We start from the raw sequence: 21615 nt of genomic DNA, 5'->3' as shown, positions 1-21615 counted from the left end.
ATAAAAGATGTTAAACATAGCTAGAAAATGACAAAGGTTTTGCCACTAACAAATGAGGTAAAAAAATCGAGAAAATAACAAAGGTTTTGCAACTAATAAAAGATGTAAAAAAATTGCAACAAAATAGCAAAGGTTTTGACACTCATAAAAGATGTAAAAATTAGCAAAAAAATGACAAATACATGCTAATGCGCACGTAAACTAAATACAAGTGGGGTGGGGTAGAGTGTTGTTATGTGCTTCAAACGCTCTTCTCCAGCATACGAGGATTAATGAGAATGCCAACAAATAAGAGTTGGGGAACAAAAAATTTAGTTTATTAACTTATTGAAAAAAATTACATATTAATCATTGTTCTAAAATGGCGGGACCAGCACCAATCACAGTTCCTATTCGAATAAATAATTTTAGTCCTATTAGAGCAAGTTATACTGATTTTCAATCATCACAGGAAAATCCGTATTGGAAGAAAAGATATGCAGCGGTACTATCATTTTGGTAAATATTAAATACCTGTATGATATCAGCGTTGCCCTTAGCTACACCAGAAGCAACAGTGCCAATTCCAGCTTCTGCCACAAGTTTGACAGATACCTTGGCTCTAGGGTTGACCTGATAATATATAAATGTCCCCGTATGCAGTCATAAGTCAAGCATAAAATGAAAGAATCCAAAGACAATTTGTCTAACACTGATTTCCTTTTAGAAACAAAATTTTACCTGATGAAGATCATAAATTAACTGAGCGAGATCCTCAATTGAATAAATGTCATGGTGTGGAGGTGGAGAAATCAGTGGAACTCCTGGTTTAGAGTTTCTTAACCGAGCAATATAAGCACTGACTTTCTTCCCAGGCAACTGCCCCCCCTCACCAGGCTTAGCACCTTGTGCAATTTTAATTTCCAATTGGTCGGCATTAACCAGAAATGTTGGAGTGACACCAAATCTACCTGAAGCAACCTGTAAGTGTTTCCATATTTAATCCACCATGCAAATGACACATTGGAAATAATTAAACAGCATGAAACATGTTGCAGAACAATCAGTAAGCGAACTTGCAAATCATAATCTCTTTTTCTTATGTACCACTTCAGTAACCTTCTATTTGTATATATTTTGTGGATAGATGCAAGGTTTAAAATAGCAGTTCCATTCTGGAGCTTCAGTCATCAGTCATAATTGTAAGGTTTTAGTACCGTGTTGTGCCGAGCATCTAGCATATGCTGAGATAAATTTAAATGAATTTTACATTTTTAAAACACTTTCTTTCACTTAATTTATCTGCTAAAAAAAGCTAGAAAATAGAGAAACAACTACATCTTTGTTGTACTATGTTATATTCATACTCGACAAGCTTTGACATGTGCTCAAGTGTGTAGGATAAATTCAAATAAATTTTACTCAATTAATCCCCTTTCACTTGCATTTTATACTTTTAATAGCACTATATCATTTAGATAGTTGAGTTTTTTTTTTTTTTTTTAACTTCAATGCCTTGAGATGAATTTACATTTTATGTTTATAATCTTCTTTCTCCCACTAGTTTTTGAAAATGACTATAGCAATTAAATATTCGATTGAATTAGAATTTTTGGAGAAATAAGCTACAAATAGGCATAATTGGAATTCATCTTTATGCATAACAAATTGTAACAAAGTGGGTCCAAAATGTCGACATGACATGATGCTCATTAGCATGATCACTATGATAGTACATGAGAGATGAGTTCCATCTTTACACATGACAAATTGTAACAAAGTAGGTCCAATGTCAGTATGACATGATGCTCATTAGCATGATCAACACAGTAGTAACGAGAGATTATTTGCATTGATTAATATAAAATTTAAGTGAAATTCCAATCATGCAGCCCAGCATGACATGAAATTTCAAAGCATGGGTTGATATAAATGCCATAAGAAAATAGTGAATTTAAAAATGGCAGTAAAATTTCCTTCAAATGATACAAGAAACATTCTGCTTTGAAAACAAAGACTCAAAAATCCCTATCTTATATTTTTTTTTAAAAAAAAATCGAGATTTATCATCATAACTAAAAGGTCAAGAAGGTTGGATATAAATATTTTTACCTGTTTGATTGCACTAGTAGCAGTATCTCCATTTTGAAGGCCCTTAAGATGAGGAAGTGTTGGAGAATACCCATCAATGACATCAGTTAGAGGGCTCCATCGAATGGGATCCTGGAAAATAGTTGATAATTTAATTAAAATATTTTCTTCAAATGAAATTAAATTAAATTGGAGAATGATTCTTCACCATAAACTGACCTCACCACCTTCTCCAGAATTTGACTTCCCTCCTAATCGATTCATTGCAATTGCAATTGCTTCATGTGTTTCCCTTGAAATAGCTCCGAGAGACATTCCACCAGTGCAGAAACGCTGAGCAATGGATGATGCAGATTCGACTCGTCCAATTGGTATAGGCTCTCTATCACCCTTAATCTCAAGAAGATCACGGAGAACCTAAGAAAGTGAAGTCATTATCATTGACGCACACAGAAAGAGTTGATCGGTAAACTTTATAAAGCTTCAAATATGTCATGTTTTTATATACACAGTTTTAATTCTCAAACAATAGATATATATAGGTTTTCTATGTAGTATGAACCATTGTGTTTGGAAGGCATATATCAGTATACTACTCAATGCACACATCAAGCCTAATCTAGAATCAATGCCAGAACCAGAAGATAAACCATGGATACAACTATTTAATTAACACCAATCACAATTAATCCACCTATGATACCACAATGATATTAAGATAACAAGTGTTATTTTGACATGTACACCTGAATATTTGATCTTATTTCAGGAAACAACAAATGCAGTATAGCATGCAGTGCATAGGTGTATGTTCCAATTTTCAATAGCGATGCTTAGGAAGTACTTATTGGTTTTTCCAATTAGCTTCTTGATTCAAGTCACAGATAAAACAGGCATCAAAAATGAATGCAGATTTCAAACTCACATTGACAGGACGATTTGCAAGGTGCTGTTGGTAAATAGAATATGCATTTTCACTCTTTTGACGAACTGCTTTGTGTAGCAATTTCGACATCTCTGGATTATTTCCATGGTATTCACCTGATTTTGAACAAGAGGAATATACATCAGCAGTTATGATCATTATACATTTACCATCAGCCAGTAGATTGAATGATTAGATTCTCTATAATGTTGACAAATATATGCTGGCATGTCAAACAACAAAGAATCTCTCTATTATGCTTGCATAACAATTGTTGGATGAGTAAAAGAAAAAATGCAAAGATAGCATTCAGCTTTAAAAGATTTAGCGGCATATACATCACAAAGGAGAAGCAGCCCAAGACCATCTTTCAGTAAATCCAAAAGTGCTCGTATAGAATAAATGACAACCACGAAGCCTAAATGAATTAATAGTCATTTTCAATAGTATACAAGAAAATAACCACAATAAACTAGAAAGCCAATAAAAGATGTATTTTCTGAGGCATGCCAAATGACAACCAGATGAATAAAAGATATGAAGGTGTGTTTGTTGATGCACAAATATATGGTGACAGATTATCTAATGGAGACAATTTGCCAAATAATCCAATCATCAAATTATCAGTAATTGTATTACACATTTTTCCAAGTATTATGTGTCTAGATTTAAGAGAATATAATTATACCTCCGGGTCTGAATTGAATGAATCCGAAATTTTCTAGTCTCTTAGCTGTATCCTCTGAGAATGCTTTCACCCAGAAGGACAATGTTTCTCTTGCTAACTTTGAAAATGGAAAAGAAGACCGTCAGAGGAAGCAAAAAAATATTCCCTTGAAATGAGGAACAAAATAGAGAATGAAACAAAACTTCCAGAATAAATGAGGTTGCAATTATTCTCACACATAATGCATGCACATGATATGTAACTCAGCACATTCTTAAAAAACTAAGAATAACCTTCTGATGGAAATTTAGAGCCAAATAAACAGATTAGTATTTCGAGGGTGAAAGAAGGAAAAAACAATTGGTACCAAGTAAGTGCAAAGGGCATGCCACCAGATTAGAAAATGTACTATTACTGGAGGGATATAATGTAAATTAGAATGGGAAAATAGGAAATAAATGGTTGACATAAAAATATTATAAAACTTTAATCAATCAACCAAAATTTCACCCAATTACATACAAAATGGTTGATTGTTATGCCTTTTAACCTGAATGTTTTCAAGCATCAAAATCTATCAAGCACTAGATACAAGTTATTATTTATACAGCGTCTTCTGTGCTATGGTTATCTCCACCATGTAACCCATGCAGCAAGTTTCAACTTCTCGATTGGAGAACATAAGACAAGGATTAAGAATAATATAACATAGATGAGCAAGTTTTCGCATAACAACCCTTCCCATGAACACGAGTCATCTTCCCCGATTGGCTACCATAGTGCATCTTCCGTGTCCTTTGTGATGCATCTTTTGTGTCAACAATTTGTGTCCATGCACAAAACGTTTTCCCCAACCTTCACACACATGCAATGCATCTTTATGTGGGCGCTAACCATGGTTTATAATATCGACCCATTTCGGAGCCGATATGATTTTGATATTTTTTAAATATAAAATATATTAATTAAATTTTAAAAAATATATAAATTTTTAAAAATTAAAAAAAAACCAAAATAGTTTTTTTTAAAAAAAATTGCGGGATTGACCCCGCGAAAGTCGTTGGGGAATAGTGATAGCCTCCGCGACCTTACGGAGGTCGCCACAGGATCGCGATGCCTCCGTGACCTGGTAAAGGTCACCACAATCCCCCGGAAGCCCACTGTGTGTGCTAGGTTGTAAATAGAATGGCAAATTTTGTCCATTTCGCCTGACACAATACAAAATTTTAACCCTTAATGCCAACCCTCTACCTCTACACATGGCATGTCTTCCCCAACCTCCTCCATGTGTAACACGCGATGTCTTTCTCCTTCATGCAAGGTCCTTTGCATGATTCTCAGACAATGTTATCCTTGGCATGAGTACCAAATGACTCCTAGACTCACTTCACCCTTCATGCGAGTCCCAAATGACCTCGAGGCTCATCACCTAATTCCACCACATCATTGCTTCGTTTATCATCATTTCATTTTCCAATGGCTATGTATCTTTGTCACCCGATTTTTCTACCTCCAATCTCAAGTCGACATGTGTTCTCTATTTGTGTGCATCATTCAACAGATCTCCCTTCTCTGTGCATGAATTACTTCATGGAGCTCTCAAGTTGGATTAGTTTCCATTTCTCAGCATGTCATTCGACAGATCCCAAGCCAACGTTCGCTTCTCGCTCTTTACGTGCATCATTCCATGGATCTCCCAACTCTTCTTGTGCACCATTCCATGGAGATCTCAAGTTGGATCAATCTTCTTCCCTCCGTGTGCAAAATTCCTCACACATGAAGTCAAATTGATCCTCATGTCTCTGTGAATTTCATTTTGTGGACCTCAAACCAAATAAGTCCTCTCTCTACGTGCACCATTCAGTAGAAATTTCAAGTTGGATCTATTTTCTCTCCATGTGTTCATTCCATGGACATCAATTGGATATATTTGTAACTAGTACTCTCTGTAGTAAAGGAGTAGCACAGATACGTAAGAGTTAAGAATTATTTATAATACCACCATCAATAATATAAAAGTAGGGATAACTACATAAGGTTCTTGGGAAGGAGAAATCCTAATTTTTCTCTCAACACTGATTATGATCAAAAGATAATAATTACATTGACACTAACACAAACGTGGAATCTACCAACATATCCAACAAATATTCTACATAGAACTAAAACTATACTCATCAACATGATTATTATGATCATATATTCATCCTATAATAATGTATTCATACTGCATAAAGTCAGAGTTGACTGGAGGGTGTATTTTGCTATCCATGTTAACAAAATTGCGTCAGTTCAAAAGGCTATACTAGAATAATGAACAAGGAAGCCATCAAGTCTGATGTGCTAAAAAATTTGAAGTGCATAGTTATTCAAGGTAAAATTACATGTCAAAATGCTAACCAAATTATCTTTCACCCATCACTGGAATTGACATATACACCAAGCAAACAATCATCATTTCATAGCCTTCTTGTATACTATCTCATTATTTCTATCTGCCAAGACAGACCAAGCTACCATATCTAAATTTCTGTGATTTTCCGGACACTTCACTGTTTTCATGAGAACATTTTAACCTTTCCATGAAAATAGTATTGGTGAAAAGATGTCTAAGAGAGAGACACTTGATACTTGTTTAACATAAACAGATATAGAGATGCCTTCTTTGAAGTGTCTTACCTCATCAAGAGTTAATCCGCCTATCTTTGACACACTTCCACAAAATGCAACATCAACAACGTCCTGATCAAGTCCATATATCTCAAATATCTGTGCCCCACAATAACTGGTTTGAGAGGAACCAACCAAAGACAATTGGGTAAGAAAAGATCATTATATAACATTTCCATTTCAGATTCCAATCTATATTTTTCATGCATCATCTTCTTTTGCACATACCTAGAGAGCAATGAGATTCCCATCTTTGACAATATTTTGAGAAGTCCAGATTGAACAGCCTGGGAAATTTTGGAATTGATAACCATTACAATTAGCCCAAAAAGAGATGGAAAAGTACCAAATGAAATCTCTCAATTTATAAGACTCCATAGTTATAGACAACATAATCTAAAATTGAATGATAAATTGCAGTGCATATTAAATGAGGAATATCAACAAAGTAAAAAAAAAATGTACTTTGACCCCTTCTAAAAGCTTCCATATTAAGGATAACTAGTTAACAATCAAATTTAGCATCATATTCCTCAAAACTGGTTTCATGTAGAAATAATATTGAATATATGAAACATGTAATAAGAAAAGATTTGAGAAAATAATTTCAAATGGATGGCCATGAAATTCATACAAAGTAATAGTTTTAGATATCTAAGTATAGTATTCCATAAGACAATATCTAGATTCCAAAACCAAAATAAGATTTCAATTGGGTTAGGATGTTACATTCCTGATCCAACATGTCCTAATTGTTCCTAGGTAGGATCTCAGACCCCACTACCTAGACTAGAATATTTTTTAACTTTTAACTATTGGTATTGCCGTCAATTTTAATAATAAATTATCTTATAGAAGCTGCTACTTGCTATATAAAGATAGACCACCTTAAGAATTATATTGTATTTTGAATACACATAGTATATCAATAATTTTAATTATACTTCATCTATTAGAATGAACTGTTTAAAATTTTCATTTAATATTATATATCCAAAGAATATGTTTTAACTATTGGCATTGACATCAATTTTAATTATAAATTTTCTTATAGAAGCTGCGACTTGCTATATAAAGATGGAACACCTTAAGAATTATATTGTATTTTGAATACACATAGATACCAATAATTTTAATAATACTTCATCTATTAGAATCAACTGTTTAAAATTTTCATATTAATATTATATATCCAAAGCTAATAATACATGTCTTAACTTGTCGACCATGCTTCAAAAATGTTTTAACAAAAAAATTTAGAATCATTCAAACCTACACTCGGATCTATTCCTAGGTTGGATCTCGGTCCTCACAGCCTTGCCTTAGAAGTATGCTTTTACTCGAGATCTTGTCTCATTCTTTTATCAATATTGCAATTCCTCCCCTCGCAAACTCTCCTCTTCTAATTACTTTCTATGAGAGCTAGCCATCTTTGGCATCTCCGAGCAGTAGATGTTCTCCCCTTCTTTTATGAGAAAAAGATCTCCACCAAATCCCCTCACATTCTTAAGTTCAAGCAGCAATCACCAGAATCTTCTTCCTTGGAGATATGGAAACAAGAGTAACGCCTTCACTACTTCCCCTTTTCTTCTTACACATTTTTTCTCTTCCTTGTTTACTTCCATCCCTCACTTCCATTGTTCATCTGCTCAATTCATCTGATGAAACCAACAGGCTCATTTTTCTCAATTGCCCCCATGCTGTGTCATTCCAAAATGGGTACAGGAAAGGGTTTTGTCGAATCCTAGTATTGCTAGTCTTAGTCAGCTCACACAGCTGAGTGCCTTGATCTATGATCTCATGCAAGAGAGAAGAGTATTGTAGTGCTAAAATATTTATTAAAAGGAGCCTCTTTTATAAGACTCACGATAATCTGGTCTTTTAAAGGCCGTGAAAACTAATACTGAGTTAGCTAAAAAGAATAAAATGTCAAATTGAATTTTACATGCCTATTTATTAAATTGTATCAATTTGTTTTTATAAACGTAAGATTTTTTGAGGGCATCAGGAAGTTTGCGTCTGGTTTGTGTATTGTTTAAGTAGCAGCTAAGTCTTCCTAATCTTCTTATTTGTCTTTCCTTTTCCTCTTACTCTTATTCTTGTCCCTTCTCCAGTACTCCATAATCATATTCTTATAATAAGTGTTGATTGACAGTACTGACACAAGGGACATTGATCAGCACCAAAAACATTTTGTTCCAACAAGTCAACTAGGCCTGGTTCTAGAGTGAAATATTAAACATACTCATGGTTTAAAGTGTCGTGCCGAAATGGTCGAAACGGGCGAAACGTCTCGTTCCGCTCGACGATTTCAAATTTTTTTAATTAAACTTAGGTTAATTATTTTAATCAACTCCTAACTATGATAGAGATAATCTAAAGAGACTTTATTAAACCCTAATAAAATTATCTAATTAATTTTATATTTCATTTATTTCAATTTAAAAATTATAATAAAATTTTTATTTATTTATTTATCTATTTTCATATCTTTTCCTTTTTTTAAAAAAAATTATTTTTTATCTTGTTTATTTTTTAAATATTTATGTTAAATATTTTAGTTTTTAATTAATATATTTTATATTTAAAAAATACCGAAATTATATCGGCACGGCACGATACAATACCGAAATCACATCGTTCCGGTCTAGGACCGAATTCGTTATGCTAGATTTCCGAGACGTGTTGCGGCACTTGATCGAGACACAGGCAGTAATTGTGCAGATCAAGGTTACGTGTGTACGTGCACTGTAGGTTTACCCTAGATGAATGTAACAAGACAATAATTAGTTCTCCAATAAGCGCAATCAAGATACTGATACCGATATAGCCTTTTAATAATAGTTCAGACGTTAGGGTGAGCACTCACCCAACTACGTAACATTGAAATAATTTGATGCAGAACTTGTAGTAACATTTAACTATTGTTTATATTTCATATTCCAAGATGAGCAGCCCAAAGTTATTTGAGGTTTGCAATGTCTAGGTATTCAAGGATTTTGAAACTTGTGAATATCGAGTTGTCTTGACAACATTATATACAGGATATGACGAGTTTAAGCTTTATGGAAGTTTTGACCAACTTGATTACAAGCCATAGATATACCTGAGTGTAAATGTATCATTCGAATTAACATGTAAACTTGCAAATTTCAATACCTGCTTCAAATGCTATAATCAGAATTCTTAAAGAAAGATACTTGAGAATTCACAGACGTATTATATCCATTGACCAAGCTAAATGTGGTCCAAAATGAAACTTACACTACCCCAATAAGTATGCTAGCTGCAATAAATGTGTACCTTGCAGAAATTCCTTTGTGCTTGCTCTATTGTCACTGTAGGCATCTTTCCAGTTCGCATCAAGTTAACAACTTTGGTACTGAGTCTCCATTGGCGACACGTCTCTAGTGCCAAATAGGGGCATATCGCACTGAGAAGCACATTTTTAATGGTATCAACTTGATACCCAGAATTTACAACTTTATGAGACAACAATGAAAAATGATATAGTTGGTACAACTTCTGTTGCTACAACCTAGAATTTGAAATTTTCTAACAATATAGCCATGCATAGTGCTCAATGGAGAGATAAGGTTTATTTAGCAGACATTAAATAGTTACGACAAACTTGATGATGATGGTAGGACACAATAACAGTACATCACAACTTAATTAATAGATTTTTTATTTTTAATCACATCATCCCAGATCTTTTCAACAGTATAGCAAGCTACAAAATTGCTATGGTTCAATAATACAAACCCACCTTGAGAGATCATCATGTTGATACCCCAAGTTATCATCATTATCTGAGACATATGATTACTACAAAGGATAAACCTTAAAAGCTAAATTATATTTCTTTATCCCCCACAAGAAAACGTCAAAACATTTTTAACTCATTCCAATATAAAGGAGTATCAAATAGTAAAACACTAAATGGTTTGGTTCCGCAGCATCATATGGGAGAAGTGATAGGCTTAGTTGAAAAAAAGAGAGCGTTGTTAGTCATATAATATTACTCCCATCAGACTTGTGCAACTTCAATGTGAAAATTGTTGTATATGATGCATTGAACAATAGAGACACTCGCACATGCCCCACTTCTTACTAAAATTTGTATTGTATTGACTGAAAATTATGCTTAGGAGTAAAAAAAATTAGAATCAATGATCAACAAGTAGTGAGAGTCCATCAAAGATTACCAAACTGCAGGCAGTAGGAAATACAATCACAAGATTCTGATCGAGTCCAATTATCAATATAGTAGTCAATGAATGGATCCAAAAACCTATGGTTTATAATGATAATAGTGGCTCCATGCTTAAAACAATCAACAGCTAGCAAATCCTCAGATTGGCGCACCCTGACATGTTGATATGACTGGCCAAAGGGGAAGATACAGTAGGGCAGCATGTAATTGGATCACATATGGATATTCATCATGATGTCCATTGATTTCTAGCTCACAGACTTCAAGTGGTATAAAATAAAAGAATGCAAGCCTCATTGAAATAACTTAAGAAACTGAACAATCTGGATAGCAGAACAGATTGTAAGTATGAAGTTTTACACAAGAACATATGCATGACTAACAAGATGAATCATACCTTGCTCCATATCCAACTAGACATGCAAAATGATGGGTGCTGAAACATTGTGCAGTATCAGCAACAATTGAAGCGGACATCCTCAACCCATTTTGAATCAGATGTTGGTGGACAGCACCAACAGCTAACAGTATAGGAATGGCAGGACGAGTAGGTATCTATTCAAAATTATAAGGAAAAGAAAAAGGAAAGGTTAATGGCAAATATCAGTTTCAGAATGCTGTGTTAGACACAAAATAAACTACATTTATGCTGTGGTCTCAGATTTGGAGGGGATTAAACACCTCTTTGACTAATAAAGAGGTTTGAAGAGATTTGCACCAGCATCTTTATATGGGTAAGAGAGACTTAAATGGGAGTTATTTCTTGTGTTGGGGGGATTACATTCAAACAATTTCCACAATCTAAGACAATCTTGCATATTTTATATCTATGCCTCACAATCTATCAGAAACATTATTGTGTTTCCATATATCATCTACTGTTGAGGGTGCCAACTACCAAGAATGGTGAGGGTTTATTGTCAAAGGTCTTGGGTTCAAAAACCGCCTTCACCAAAATGTGAGTGCTTATGGATTTTTATACCTATTTTTTCAATAATACACACACAAACATGCACACATGCATGTGTGCGCACACACATACACATATTATCTAGTGTCGGTGTAGATGAAATACATACCACATGAAGTCTCATTATTTCTTGTTTATCTTCCCCCTCTTCTAGTGGTTCGTTTAAAGGTTTAACCACTTGTTTGCCATATGGATTCTCAGAATCTCTATGTTTGAGTTCAATGGCTACAAGCCTAATACTCGATGTTGACATTTTAAGACTAGACACTTATTGCGACAATAAAAACATCAAATGTCATGGCCTTCAGTTGGGATAAAGTTAGCAATTTCTGTACTTATTTAAATTCTATGTGACAACATGGGAGTTCGCATCTAATTAGACAAAGAATACAGGAGCAGCGGTGTCGATTTGTCTACCACATTTGAAACTATGGTAGTGTATTTTCATTCTTAGGGAATGTGCACTTGAATGTAGAGAACCTGGAAATATTTTGTTCCATCTATACCACCTTACCATAGACATCTTCAGTGAATCAAATGCAAACAACTTGAAACATTTGATTCTATATATATGAACATTAACCAATATGATTAAGTGCAGGTTCTTACCCTCACAATGCATTTGTAGATTGCACAAACTAGCATCTATATTTTCTGACAGTAATGACCAGTCTTTAAAATTTTATCCACGATGTACAATTAATCCTTAAATCACAAGGGAACAAGTTTTATTTCAATCCAAAGATCATGTCATTTTCAACATGTGGCTCAAATAATCACTCTAAGTTGAATTGGACACTTTGCTAGAATTTCAAAGGGGCTCCAACAAGCTTCATTTAGGCAAATTGTGCTTGTTAGTGATTGTCATGACATACAAGTCCAAATATTCCTATCAGCTAAAAGTTAAAGAATAAGTTTGGATCTAATTGACCGTTAAGAATAAGGAACTTCAACTATCAAGTTTTGTCATGTCATACAATTCGGTCCTAGGCACTTGTAGATTTAACTTGTGCTTTCATCATGATCCTAAATTGTCATAGACCTTCTAAACATGGGATGAAATGAAATGAGTTAATATGCATGTTGTGAGTTGGTAATATTCTTGATGGTAATTTGTTTGTGCTGCTCTTTTCTAGTAAATCAGGTAGTAGTCTATCAGTAAACATTCCAACCCAACTAAACTGTCAATTTTAGCTCTTATTGATCTATGTATCAAAGTAATTGATAATGAGATTTTCACATCTATCATCCATATTTTCACACTGATGGTATTATTTATTTAATGTGTGTGAACAAGGGTATGGCAGAATTTTCTGTTAGAATTGCATGTGGAAGGTTCGGTTAAGAGTAGGAGAGGATGGTGCACCCAAACCAATTTGAACCTCGCACAACAAATAACAGTTGGATGGATCCAGACAAAACATTTGCCTTTGTTTGACATTGACCGACAAAATAACGCAACTCTCTTCTTTTATCCAGGCTTAGGGCCGGCCATCGCGGAGTTTATTCATCATAGGTGGAGTTAACCTCACCCAAAAGCAAAAACAAGAAAAATATTAGTAGTGTGAGTGCTGTGTATTCAATTTGTGTCAAGAATAATAACTACAGTCAAGAAGATATTCATGGCAGCTCTCTACTATTGATATACCAACTGAGAAGTATAATCACCTTCAGTGGTGCATTTCAGAGTGCATAATCTCACTCTCTTGACATTTTTAGTCCATGAAGACAATGTCTCTAGTTCTTGTATGACACATGTATCTAAGTCCAACACTTGGATGACAAATTCAAGAGTTGTCTCTCTTGTCCGGCCTTACACCAACATCTCATCCTATTCATGTCACTCTAGTAGATAGGCCCCTCTCATCTGTCAAGGGTGTTGCTCAGATCCTACAGCATCTATACCACTTTCATCAGTTCTCAATTGCCTAAATTTCCTCCAAATGTACTGTAAGGAAAAACTTACTGAGTTGCTAAATTCTCAGTAACCTTTAATGTTGACTTGTAAACATTCAAGATTCACGAATTTGAAGAAATATATAAACTGACAATGACTATACATACATCTAGTCTAGTGACCAATATTTCTCCACTTCAAACCCACAGTTGTCTGAGGCATCTATGTCTGTAAAAAAAGTTCCAAAAGACAGTTCTTAACTTGCTCAATCAAACATGTTCTTGAATGTGTGCAGTGTCATTTAGGAGAGCATGTCTGATTGTCACTTCTACGATGTCCATGACCATACTTTTGCACCTTTTTCTTTAGTCCATATTGATAATTGGGACCCTAGCCATCCCTTCAAAACTTGCTTTTTAAGTACTTTAGAACCTTCGTTGTTGATTAGTCATGCATGACTTTTTTGAAAAAGAAGAAAGTTTTGAAGCTTTCCCCATTGTCTTTAATTTGGAATCCCTACTATTGTACTTAGAAAAGAACCTTCGTTGTTGATTAGTCATGCATGACTTTTTTGAAAAAGAAGAAAGTTTTGAAGCTTTCCCCATTGTCTTTAATTTGGAATCCCTACTATTGTACTTAGAAATGACAATGCTAAAGAATACTTCTTAAGTGTCTTTCAATCTTTCTTCTCTAGTTAGGGTATTCTTCATCAGTCATCTAATTTCCATACGCATAATAGGATGGTAATGTAAAAAGGAAGAGTGGGCATTCAATTGAGACAGCAAGAACCTTGTTGCTTGGTTCGCTTGCAATTTTGGGATGATGTTATTTCACCCCAATTTATTGTGTATTTTCTTGGGTGTTCTAAATATGGGAAAGACTATTTTTGTTATCGTCATAAGTTAACATCCAGCTCTTGTTTCTGCTAATATACTTCATCCCTCCTACCATACATGAAACAAGCTCAGATGTTTCTTATGCCTACTACTTAGTATATTCCACCATCTTCTTTTATGTGTGCTTCATCTATTCAACCATCCTTTACTAAAGAGCAAATGATACCAGAGACTCAACTAGTATAGACAAACATCAGACAACCACGTACTGAGCAAGTTGTAGCTGCTTTGGCAGACTCCACTGCCCAACCATAAACTTCTTTGGATCTGGATACTACCTCAGACAATGACCTTCGTATTTCCCAAAGAGTAGCTGAAAGTGCAACAATTATACATCCTCTTTATCGTTACATATTTTATGCTTGCTCGTCTCCACAGTATTCTTTTATCTCTGCTTTAGATTCTGTAATGACTCCTCAGATTATCCCAGAAGTTCTATTTATTCAAAGTCAAGACAGACAATAACAATCAGATGACTACATTACATTCTAAGAATACAAGAACCTTGGCACTCCTTCCTTTGGTAAGTCTACTATTGGCTTCAAATGGTTGTGTTACTATTAAGATATCTTTTGATGGCTCTATTGACAAATTTGAAGCTCAATAAATGGTGAAGGAAAAAGCATATGGGATGGACCACATTGCCACTAGTGACTAAGCTTGCATTAGTTTGCTTCTTCCTTACAATAGCAGTTGTAATTTAGTGGACTCTACATCTTTTAGTGGACTCTACATCAATTAAGTATCGAGTATGTTTTCTTCTATGGTAATCTGGAGGTGGAGGTCACATGGAGTAACCTAAGTTTGTTGCTCCTGTTGTGTGCAAATTAAAGAAGTCTTTTATAGATTGAAACAATCTCCAAGAGAATGGTTTGGCAAATTTATTTATGTACTTATCCATTTCATTGTGGTATGATTAGGAACACATGAGATCAAAGATATAGAACACCTTTAGATATTGAAACAATAAGATACAATAAAACATTTTATTTCATGCTTGTTTATTGAAAGAATTAATGTAATAACCTAAGACTTATGTTAACAAAGAAGAAAGATGCAGTAGCCAAATACTCACCAGCTCCTCTGAACGGTCAGAAAGAACAAGAAGTTGGCAACCATCCCGAACTGCTTCATCAGCTTCTTCACAGAGCTTCTGCAATGTTTTCTCCATTGAACCATCCAAACCTTTTCGAATATCAAAATATGTGGACAATACTTGAGCATTTAAATTTGGGTCCTTCATCAGTGAATCAAGTTCTCCTTCATTCAGAACAGGATTTGACAAAATAACCTGGAAAAGACGTATTAATAAATTCCAAATAGCTTACAAAGTTTACAAAAGATGAATCAATAACACAGACCTGAGATGCATTTTCTGGACCAACTTCTAAAATGTTTCTACGCTTGCCAAGATTGACCTCAAGAGACATCACTAGGCCTTCTCTAAGTGGATCAATTGCAGGATTTGTGACCTGTGGAGACGACCATGATCAGCAACATACAAAGAAGGAAAAACAGCTACTGAATCAACATAAATTTGAAGTCAATGTATGAAGAAGAAAACAGGGATGAGGACACATCAAACTGAACTAGTCAAAACAAAACAATCATCTGAATTTGTGTTGATAGGAGTTCAGATGACAGAAATTCAACATATGGAAAATGGGAATGATGCAAGTATTCTACAGACTAAATTAATGTAGAAGGATAGTCACCATTTTACATGGCATAAAACAGTTTACAAAGCTTGTTTGTGAGAGTGCCTAATATATTTTAGGTGTTGAAGAAAAAACGAATGTTAAGCATAATCTAGGATCTAATCATGTTTAGATAACATGCAGTGGATGGAACTTCAAGATGAATGTTTACACTCTACACAGAGGGCTATGACTCGAGCACATGAGCATAAGATGAGAGTTGCAGAGATGAGGATATTAAGGTGGATGTGTGAGCATACGAAGATGGACAAAATAAGGAATGAGAACATTAGAGAGAAAGTTGGAGTTGCATCTATTGAGGACAAACTCTGAGAGACACGTTTAAGATGGTACGGACATGTACTTAGAAGACCAATAAATGCTCCAGTTAAGCGATGTGAAACTCTGATAAACATGCATATCAAACGAGGAAGAGGACGACCAAAAAAGACTTGGTTAGCAACAATAAAACAAGATAAAATTTATTTAAATATAGCTGATGATATAATAGGAGATAGGGCTCAATGGCGTAAAAGGATTCATACAGCCGACCCCACCTAGTGGGAAAAGGCTTGGTAGTTGTTGTTGTATGCTGAAATTCCTAATATAAAATGTTCATTAAAAAGGATTGTTTGCAGGCTTAATTAAATTTGAATAAATGTCTACTTGGAAACATAAGTAATTTAGTAACCAAGGATCAAATGTCATCCATCTCAAAATTCAGCAATATGAGCATTACGTAGCTCAAAATTTACGAATGTGTAAAACAGAAGAACATGAATGAGAAGACTCACAGTCTCATTAGTCTGAATTTTCTGCAGAAATTTCTAATTTCTTATTAAACATAATAATTCATTTGACACTGGCTAAAACTAATACAAAAGCACCAAATAGAACCTATACCTAGATATGAAATGCATAAGCTGAAGCAGCCTGAGTTGAAGCACATAGCTTATGGCACTTAATTTTAGGCTCATATGTAGATTGTGGAGAAATTAAGGGGTTCATAGGATTACATCAGCAAATTATTTAGTATTTGGTCAACAGTTGATCCTAGGGGTGCAAACGAATCGAGCCCGCTTGCGAGCTTTTTGAGCCCGCTCAAAAAATATTTGATTCATATTCGAATTTATCGAATTGGAGCCGAACTCGAACATGTTCGAACTTTTTTTCGAGCCGAACTCGAGCCCAAATTATATTGTTCAATAATTCACAAGCCTTAATATTTTTTTAATATAAGTTAAATATATATTAAATAAATAAATTTTGAGTCTTTTGAGTACCTATTTTCAAGCAATAATTCGAATAGTTCGCGAACATATTCAAATCTTTCGAGCCGAACTCGAACCTGAGCCCTAATTCGAACCGAACTCGAACCAAAAATTTGAATTTTTCAAACTTCGAATCGAGCTTGAACTCGAATATACCTATTTTGAGCTGAATTCGAGCCTTAGATTTTTCTGCATATTCGGCTCGATTCAATTCGTTTACACCCCTAGTTGATCCTAGAAAATTAATAAATCAGTTGCCTTGATCTCTTGACATTTACAAATCCCTTTTATTGGTCCACAACTCTCCAAAAGGACTCAACTTGGATCTCACAATAATTTTCTAACTATTTTAGTGCGAAGAGAAGTTGACTGTGACTCTGTGAGAGAGGGCCTTATCTCAATTTGCATACTTCCAAGAAAAAGATAAGACAAGGGATCTATCAGTATAAATATAAAGCAACTTCTCTAAGAGAAATTGATGATATTGAACGATATTAAATTTTTCTAAGAAATGAGTATAATGCAGTATCTAGAATCTAATACCTCAATATAATATCTCTGAAAATAACATAAATCTCACGAAACAAAATGTTTAACCATAACAATATATATGATCTAAAAGGATCAAAAATGAATGAAATTGATTTGTGATGTCAATTTTGGGTTTTTAAAATGATTTAAAGGGATAAATAATTCAGTTTTCAATAAATAAAATTTCAAAAGATTTTAAATATTTATCAAGTTAAAGGTATGTGATCACTTAATAGAAATATGTAATAAACAAATCATAAAATGCCATGTTGGAGATGCATGAATAACTTGCTACTTTATAACTAATTTCCCAAATAAGAAAGATAATCACATTACATTTACACCAAACTTACAACTTAGACCAACCAACCTGAGCAAAGCGTTGTTTGAAGTAGTCAAAAAGCATATGTGGCTTCCGAGATAATACTGCCAATGGAATGTCATCTCCCATGCAAAATGTTGGCTCCTTTCCTTGTGAAGCCATTGTTTCAATGACCATTTGGACATCTTCACTTGAATAGCCAAATGCCCTGATCCAAACAGAAAGCAAGGAACAACATTTTGAAAAAAAAACAAATAAAACATCTCTTACCATAATCATCATATATCAGAATTATAGCATAGATCCATAATTTCCTATGGAAATATTTATATTAGAATAAAAGATGAAAATATTCAAAATTCAAAATTAAGAATTAAAAAAAAAAACTGCTGTGCAAGAAAATGGATTTTTAATAACTTGGTACCATAGTTTAAAATATCATTCAATACTGCTCAAAGCGGGGAGAAAACCATTCTGATAAATGACTGGAACCAACACAGCTTTGAGGTAAATCAATAGGTACAGGAGCCATCTTGTTAGCACCCATATCTCAGTGTGGAACGAGATTATAAAACACATTTGATATCATGGATCTCACATACGTTATAATCTACATAAGGTAGTTATTAACTAGTACAGTCGGTTACAAAATGTTACTAGTTTAACAAAATCTATGCTAACCATCCAATCTTAACAAATTTATCCTTATCCAATTTGATTTCACAATGGAGCTATTCATCCTCATTTGAATTTATTACACATCATTTCACAGTTTAAAAAACTGTTTCATGCTAAACTTTAAGGGTGCGTTTGGTTTAAATTATCATACATAACCTTGGCTAGCAATCACATAACCTTGGTTATAGGAATAAAACATAACTTTACCTTATTATCCTTGGTTTAATAATGATAATACTATTATTAATAGTGATATATATAAATAAATAAAATTGGATAATTTTTTTTATTATTTTAGAATTTTTTAGATAATTTTATTGGGATTTAGATTGTCTATTTAATTTATTCCAACTATAGCTAGGAGTTGATTGATTTAATTAGCCAAAGTTTTAATCAAATACCTAAGTTAAAAAAAAAAAAAAAAACATCGTCATATTTCCTCCGCTGCCGCCGCCCACCGCCTGACACATCTTGACGCCTGCCACTGCGCTACCGCCGCTGCCCACCGCTGCACGCTGCTGCCACCTCCGCCACCCAGTGCCGCTGCTGCCACCTCCACAGCCCAGTGTAGCTGCTGCCACCTCTGGCCACCACAGGAAGCTTCACGGCAATCTGCACGCGTAAAGGAATGTTGCGCTGCAGCCGCTGCCTGCTGCCACCTCCGGCCACCACAGGAAGCTTCGCGGCAATCTGCACACGTGAAGGAATGTTCCGCTGCTGCCGCTGCATGTTGCCACCTCCACACCACCCCGTTGCTGATCCAGCACCGCCCACTGCTCCCTCCTGTCGCTGCCACCTCCGGCCACCGCTCCTCCGCACGCCACATGAAGCTTCACGGCGATCTGCTTGTTGCCATCTCCGCACCATCCTGTTGCCGATCCAGCACCGCACAGCTCGCTCGACGGCTCTGATCCTTCCGAGGGTAACTTCGGAAAAAAAAAATTGCATAACCTCGGAAATCGAGAAAAACCTTGGGTGACCCATGGTTTTCTTATTCCAGGTTCGATGCCGAGATTGATGATGTTTGCTAACGTTTCGAAATCGAGAAAAACTTTGAAATCTAGAAAAACCTCATACCAAACACGGGCATCCTAGCTTACCGTGAGCGGATAACCTTGGTTATCAGTGATATCCCTGAACCAAACATGCCCTTAGTCTTTCAACTGCAAACAACTTCAATACAGTGCTGAGATGACTCTCGATACACTTCAAAGTATTCTGTGATCAACTCAATTTTAACCCTATAATCCTCATCACTTATACCTCTAAGCCTATACTAATTATAAAATTAATTGGATTATTCTGAAGCAATAAATTATCAAAAATATAAAAGCATTTTGAGTAATGATTATAGCTTCCTAAAACCAAAATGAGTATTGAGTATTGGATGGGAGGATTAGTTCTTGTAGTAACCTAGTAGGATTAATTTGATAATTTCTAAGGTTCATATTAAATAATGGTCCTAAGACAGGATATAGGAATTCATTTCTCAATATATGTAGATTCATATTAAATAATGGTCCTAAAACATAGGATATAGGAAGACTTCAATTGTCTCAATTAAAACTGAAGGAGATTCATCTCAATTTCTTTGCAACAAGAGTGCTCTGATTGGTGCATCTCCTTGTCCCTTCCACTTCAATTTTTCATGACCAGTAGATGAAATTGAGGCATGAATCATGAGTAGAATCTTATTGTCTCTTCCCCACTCTCTCTTCTCATCCACTCTCCTTCTAGTACTCCAACCTTGGATCACCAGAAGGAATCAAATCAAAGATGAGTTATGGGTGCAGTAACAGCTATTTCCAAACTATACTAACCAAGAAAGCACATTCTTGGTAAGCACCATAAAAAACCTGCTGTGAAACAGGTTCAGACGTGTCTTGTCTTGGTTGCAAGCGATGAAAATCATGTCAACATGAGTAGCACAGGTGCATTTACACGTCTTAGTATTAACATCACTTCAGTCATGCTTATTGACATCAAATGACATTTAAAACCATGCATTTACCAAAATGCCAGATCATGTGGTACTAAGGGCATGAAGCGCTCTGGCTTCAACAATTTGTTTCAATAAATGTTCAGTGTTTTGGTTTAATTATGTTATAATGTTAACAGTGAAAATGTTTTACCATATTACCATGTATACTGGTCCAACGCTACAAGTGAAACCATCATACCAACCATAATGGAATTCTAACAAACATGATCTAGGTACACTAAAAAGAACAGGAAAGGGGCCGGGGGAGAGGAGAAGCACTAATAGCAACAAAGGAGTGATGCTAAAATTAGAAGAAATTGAGATGAGTTCAAATTTTGTATGAGTCTATATTTAGTTTTAATTGTGTTAGTTCAAGTCTCATTACCACTAATTAACCAGGATATATTTATAGACATGCCGAGAAACCAATTTTAATATCAAATGTTCTAAGAGCATTATCTCATCTAAATCTCAAAAAATTATGATTGATCTCTAGGATTTTAAAAAGCTTATGCTCTCATCCAATACACAATACTCATGTAGTTATTAATACGGTAATATCAATAGTCAAAATGCTTATTATATGTTTGCACTTGATGCTCTAAAATTTTAATTAAATAGACTTTTTAATTGTGATAAGGTTATATTTGGAGGAAAACAAGTTAAGTGGAAAGAATATAGTCTTGCAGCACCTTTAAGTTGATCTCAGTACACTTTGAAGAATGCAAGTGTGCTAAGTGTTGGCATGACAAGGTATTAAACCTATAATATTTCAGTCAATGATTGAAACTTTGAGCCAGAAAAATATTTTAAACCTTGCACAA

At 34.7% G+C, this 21615-nt stretch overlaps 1 protein-coding gene across 2 annotated transcripts in view; it reads right to left on the bottom strand.

The window, feature by feature from the left end:
- Nucleotides 1-21615, bottom strand: part of LOC122051435 (ferredoxin-dependent glutamate synthase, chloroplastic) — a 44325-nt gene that overhangs the window by 6652 nt on the left and 16058 nt on the right. For both annotated transcript variants that reach the window (XM_042612579.1, XM_042612580.1), the window contains exons 10-22: nucleotides 18181-18340; nucleotides 15673-15783; nucleotides 15387-15602; nucleotides 10946-11103; nucleotides 9636-9765; nucleotides 6561-6619; nucleotides 6342-6447; nucleotides 3684-3780; nucleotides 2996-3111; nucleotides 2290-2487; nucleotides 2092-2202; nucleotides 721-960; nucleotides 514-612 (exon numbers count right to left, since the gene is read on the bottom strand). In XM_042612579.1, coding sequence (XP_042468513.1) covers nucleotides 514-612; nucleotides 721-960; nucleotides 2092-2202; nucleotides 2290-2487; nucleotides 2996-3111; nucleotides 3684-3780; nucleotides 6342-6447; nucleotides 6561-6619; nucleotides 9636-9765; nucleotides 10946-11103; nucleotides 15387-15602; nucleotides 15673-15783; nucleotides 18181-18340 — 1801 coding nt within the window. The remainder of the gene's footprint in view (nucleotides 1-513; nucleotides 613-720; nucleotides 961-2091; nucleotides 2203-2289; nucleotides 2488-2995; nucleotides 3112-3683; nucleotides 3781-6341; nucleotides 6448-6560; nucleotides 6620-9635; nucleotides 9766-10945; nucleotides 11104-15386; nucleotides 15603-15672; nucleotides 15784-18180; nucleotides 18341-21615) is intronic.

Source organism: Zingiber officinale, chromosome 3A, assembly GCF_018446385.1.
Source record: "Zingiber officinale cultivar Zhangliang chromosome 3A, Zo_v1.1, whole genome shotgun sequence".
In the NCBI taxonomy this organism is placed as follows: domain Eukaryota; kingdom Viridiplantae; phylum Streptophyta; class Magnoliopsida; order Zingiberales; family Zingiberaceae; genus Zingiber; species Zingiber officinale.
This window is presented reverse-complemented; position numbering and strand designations above follow the sequence as displayed.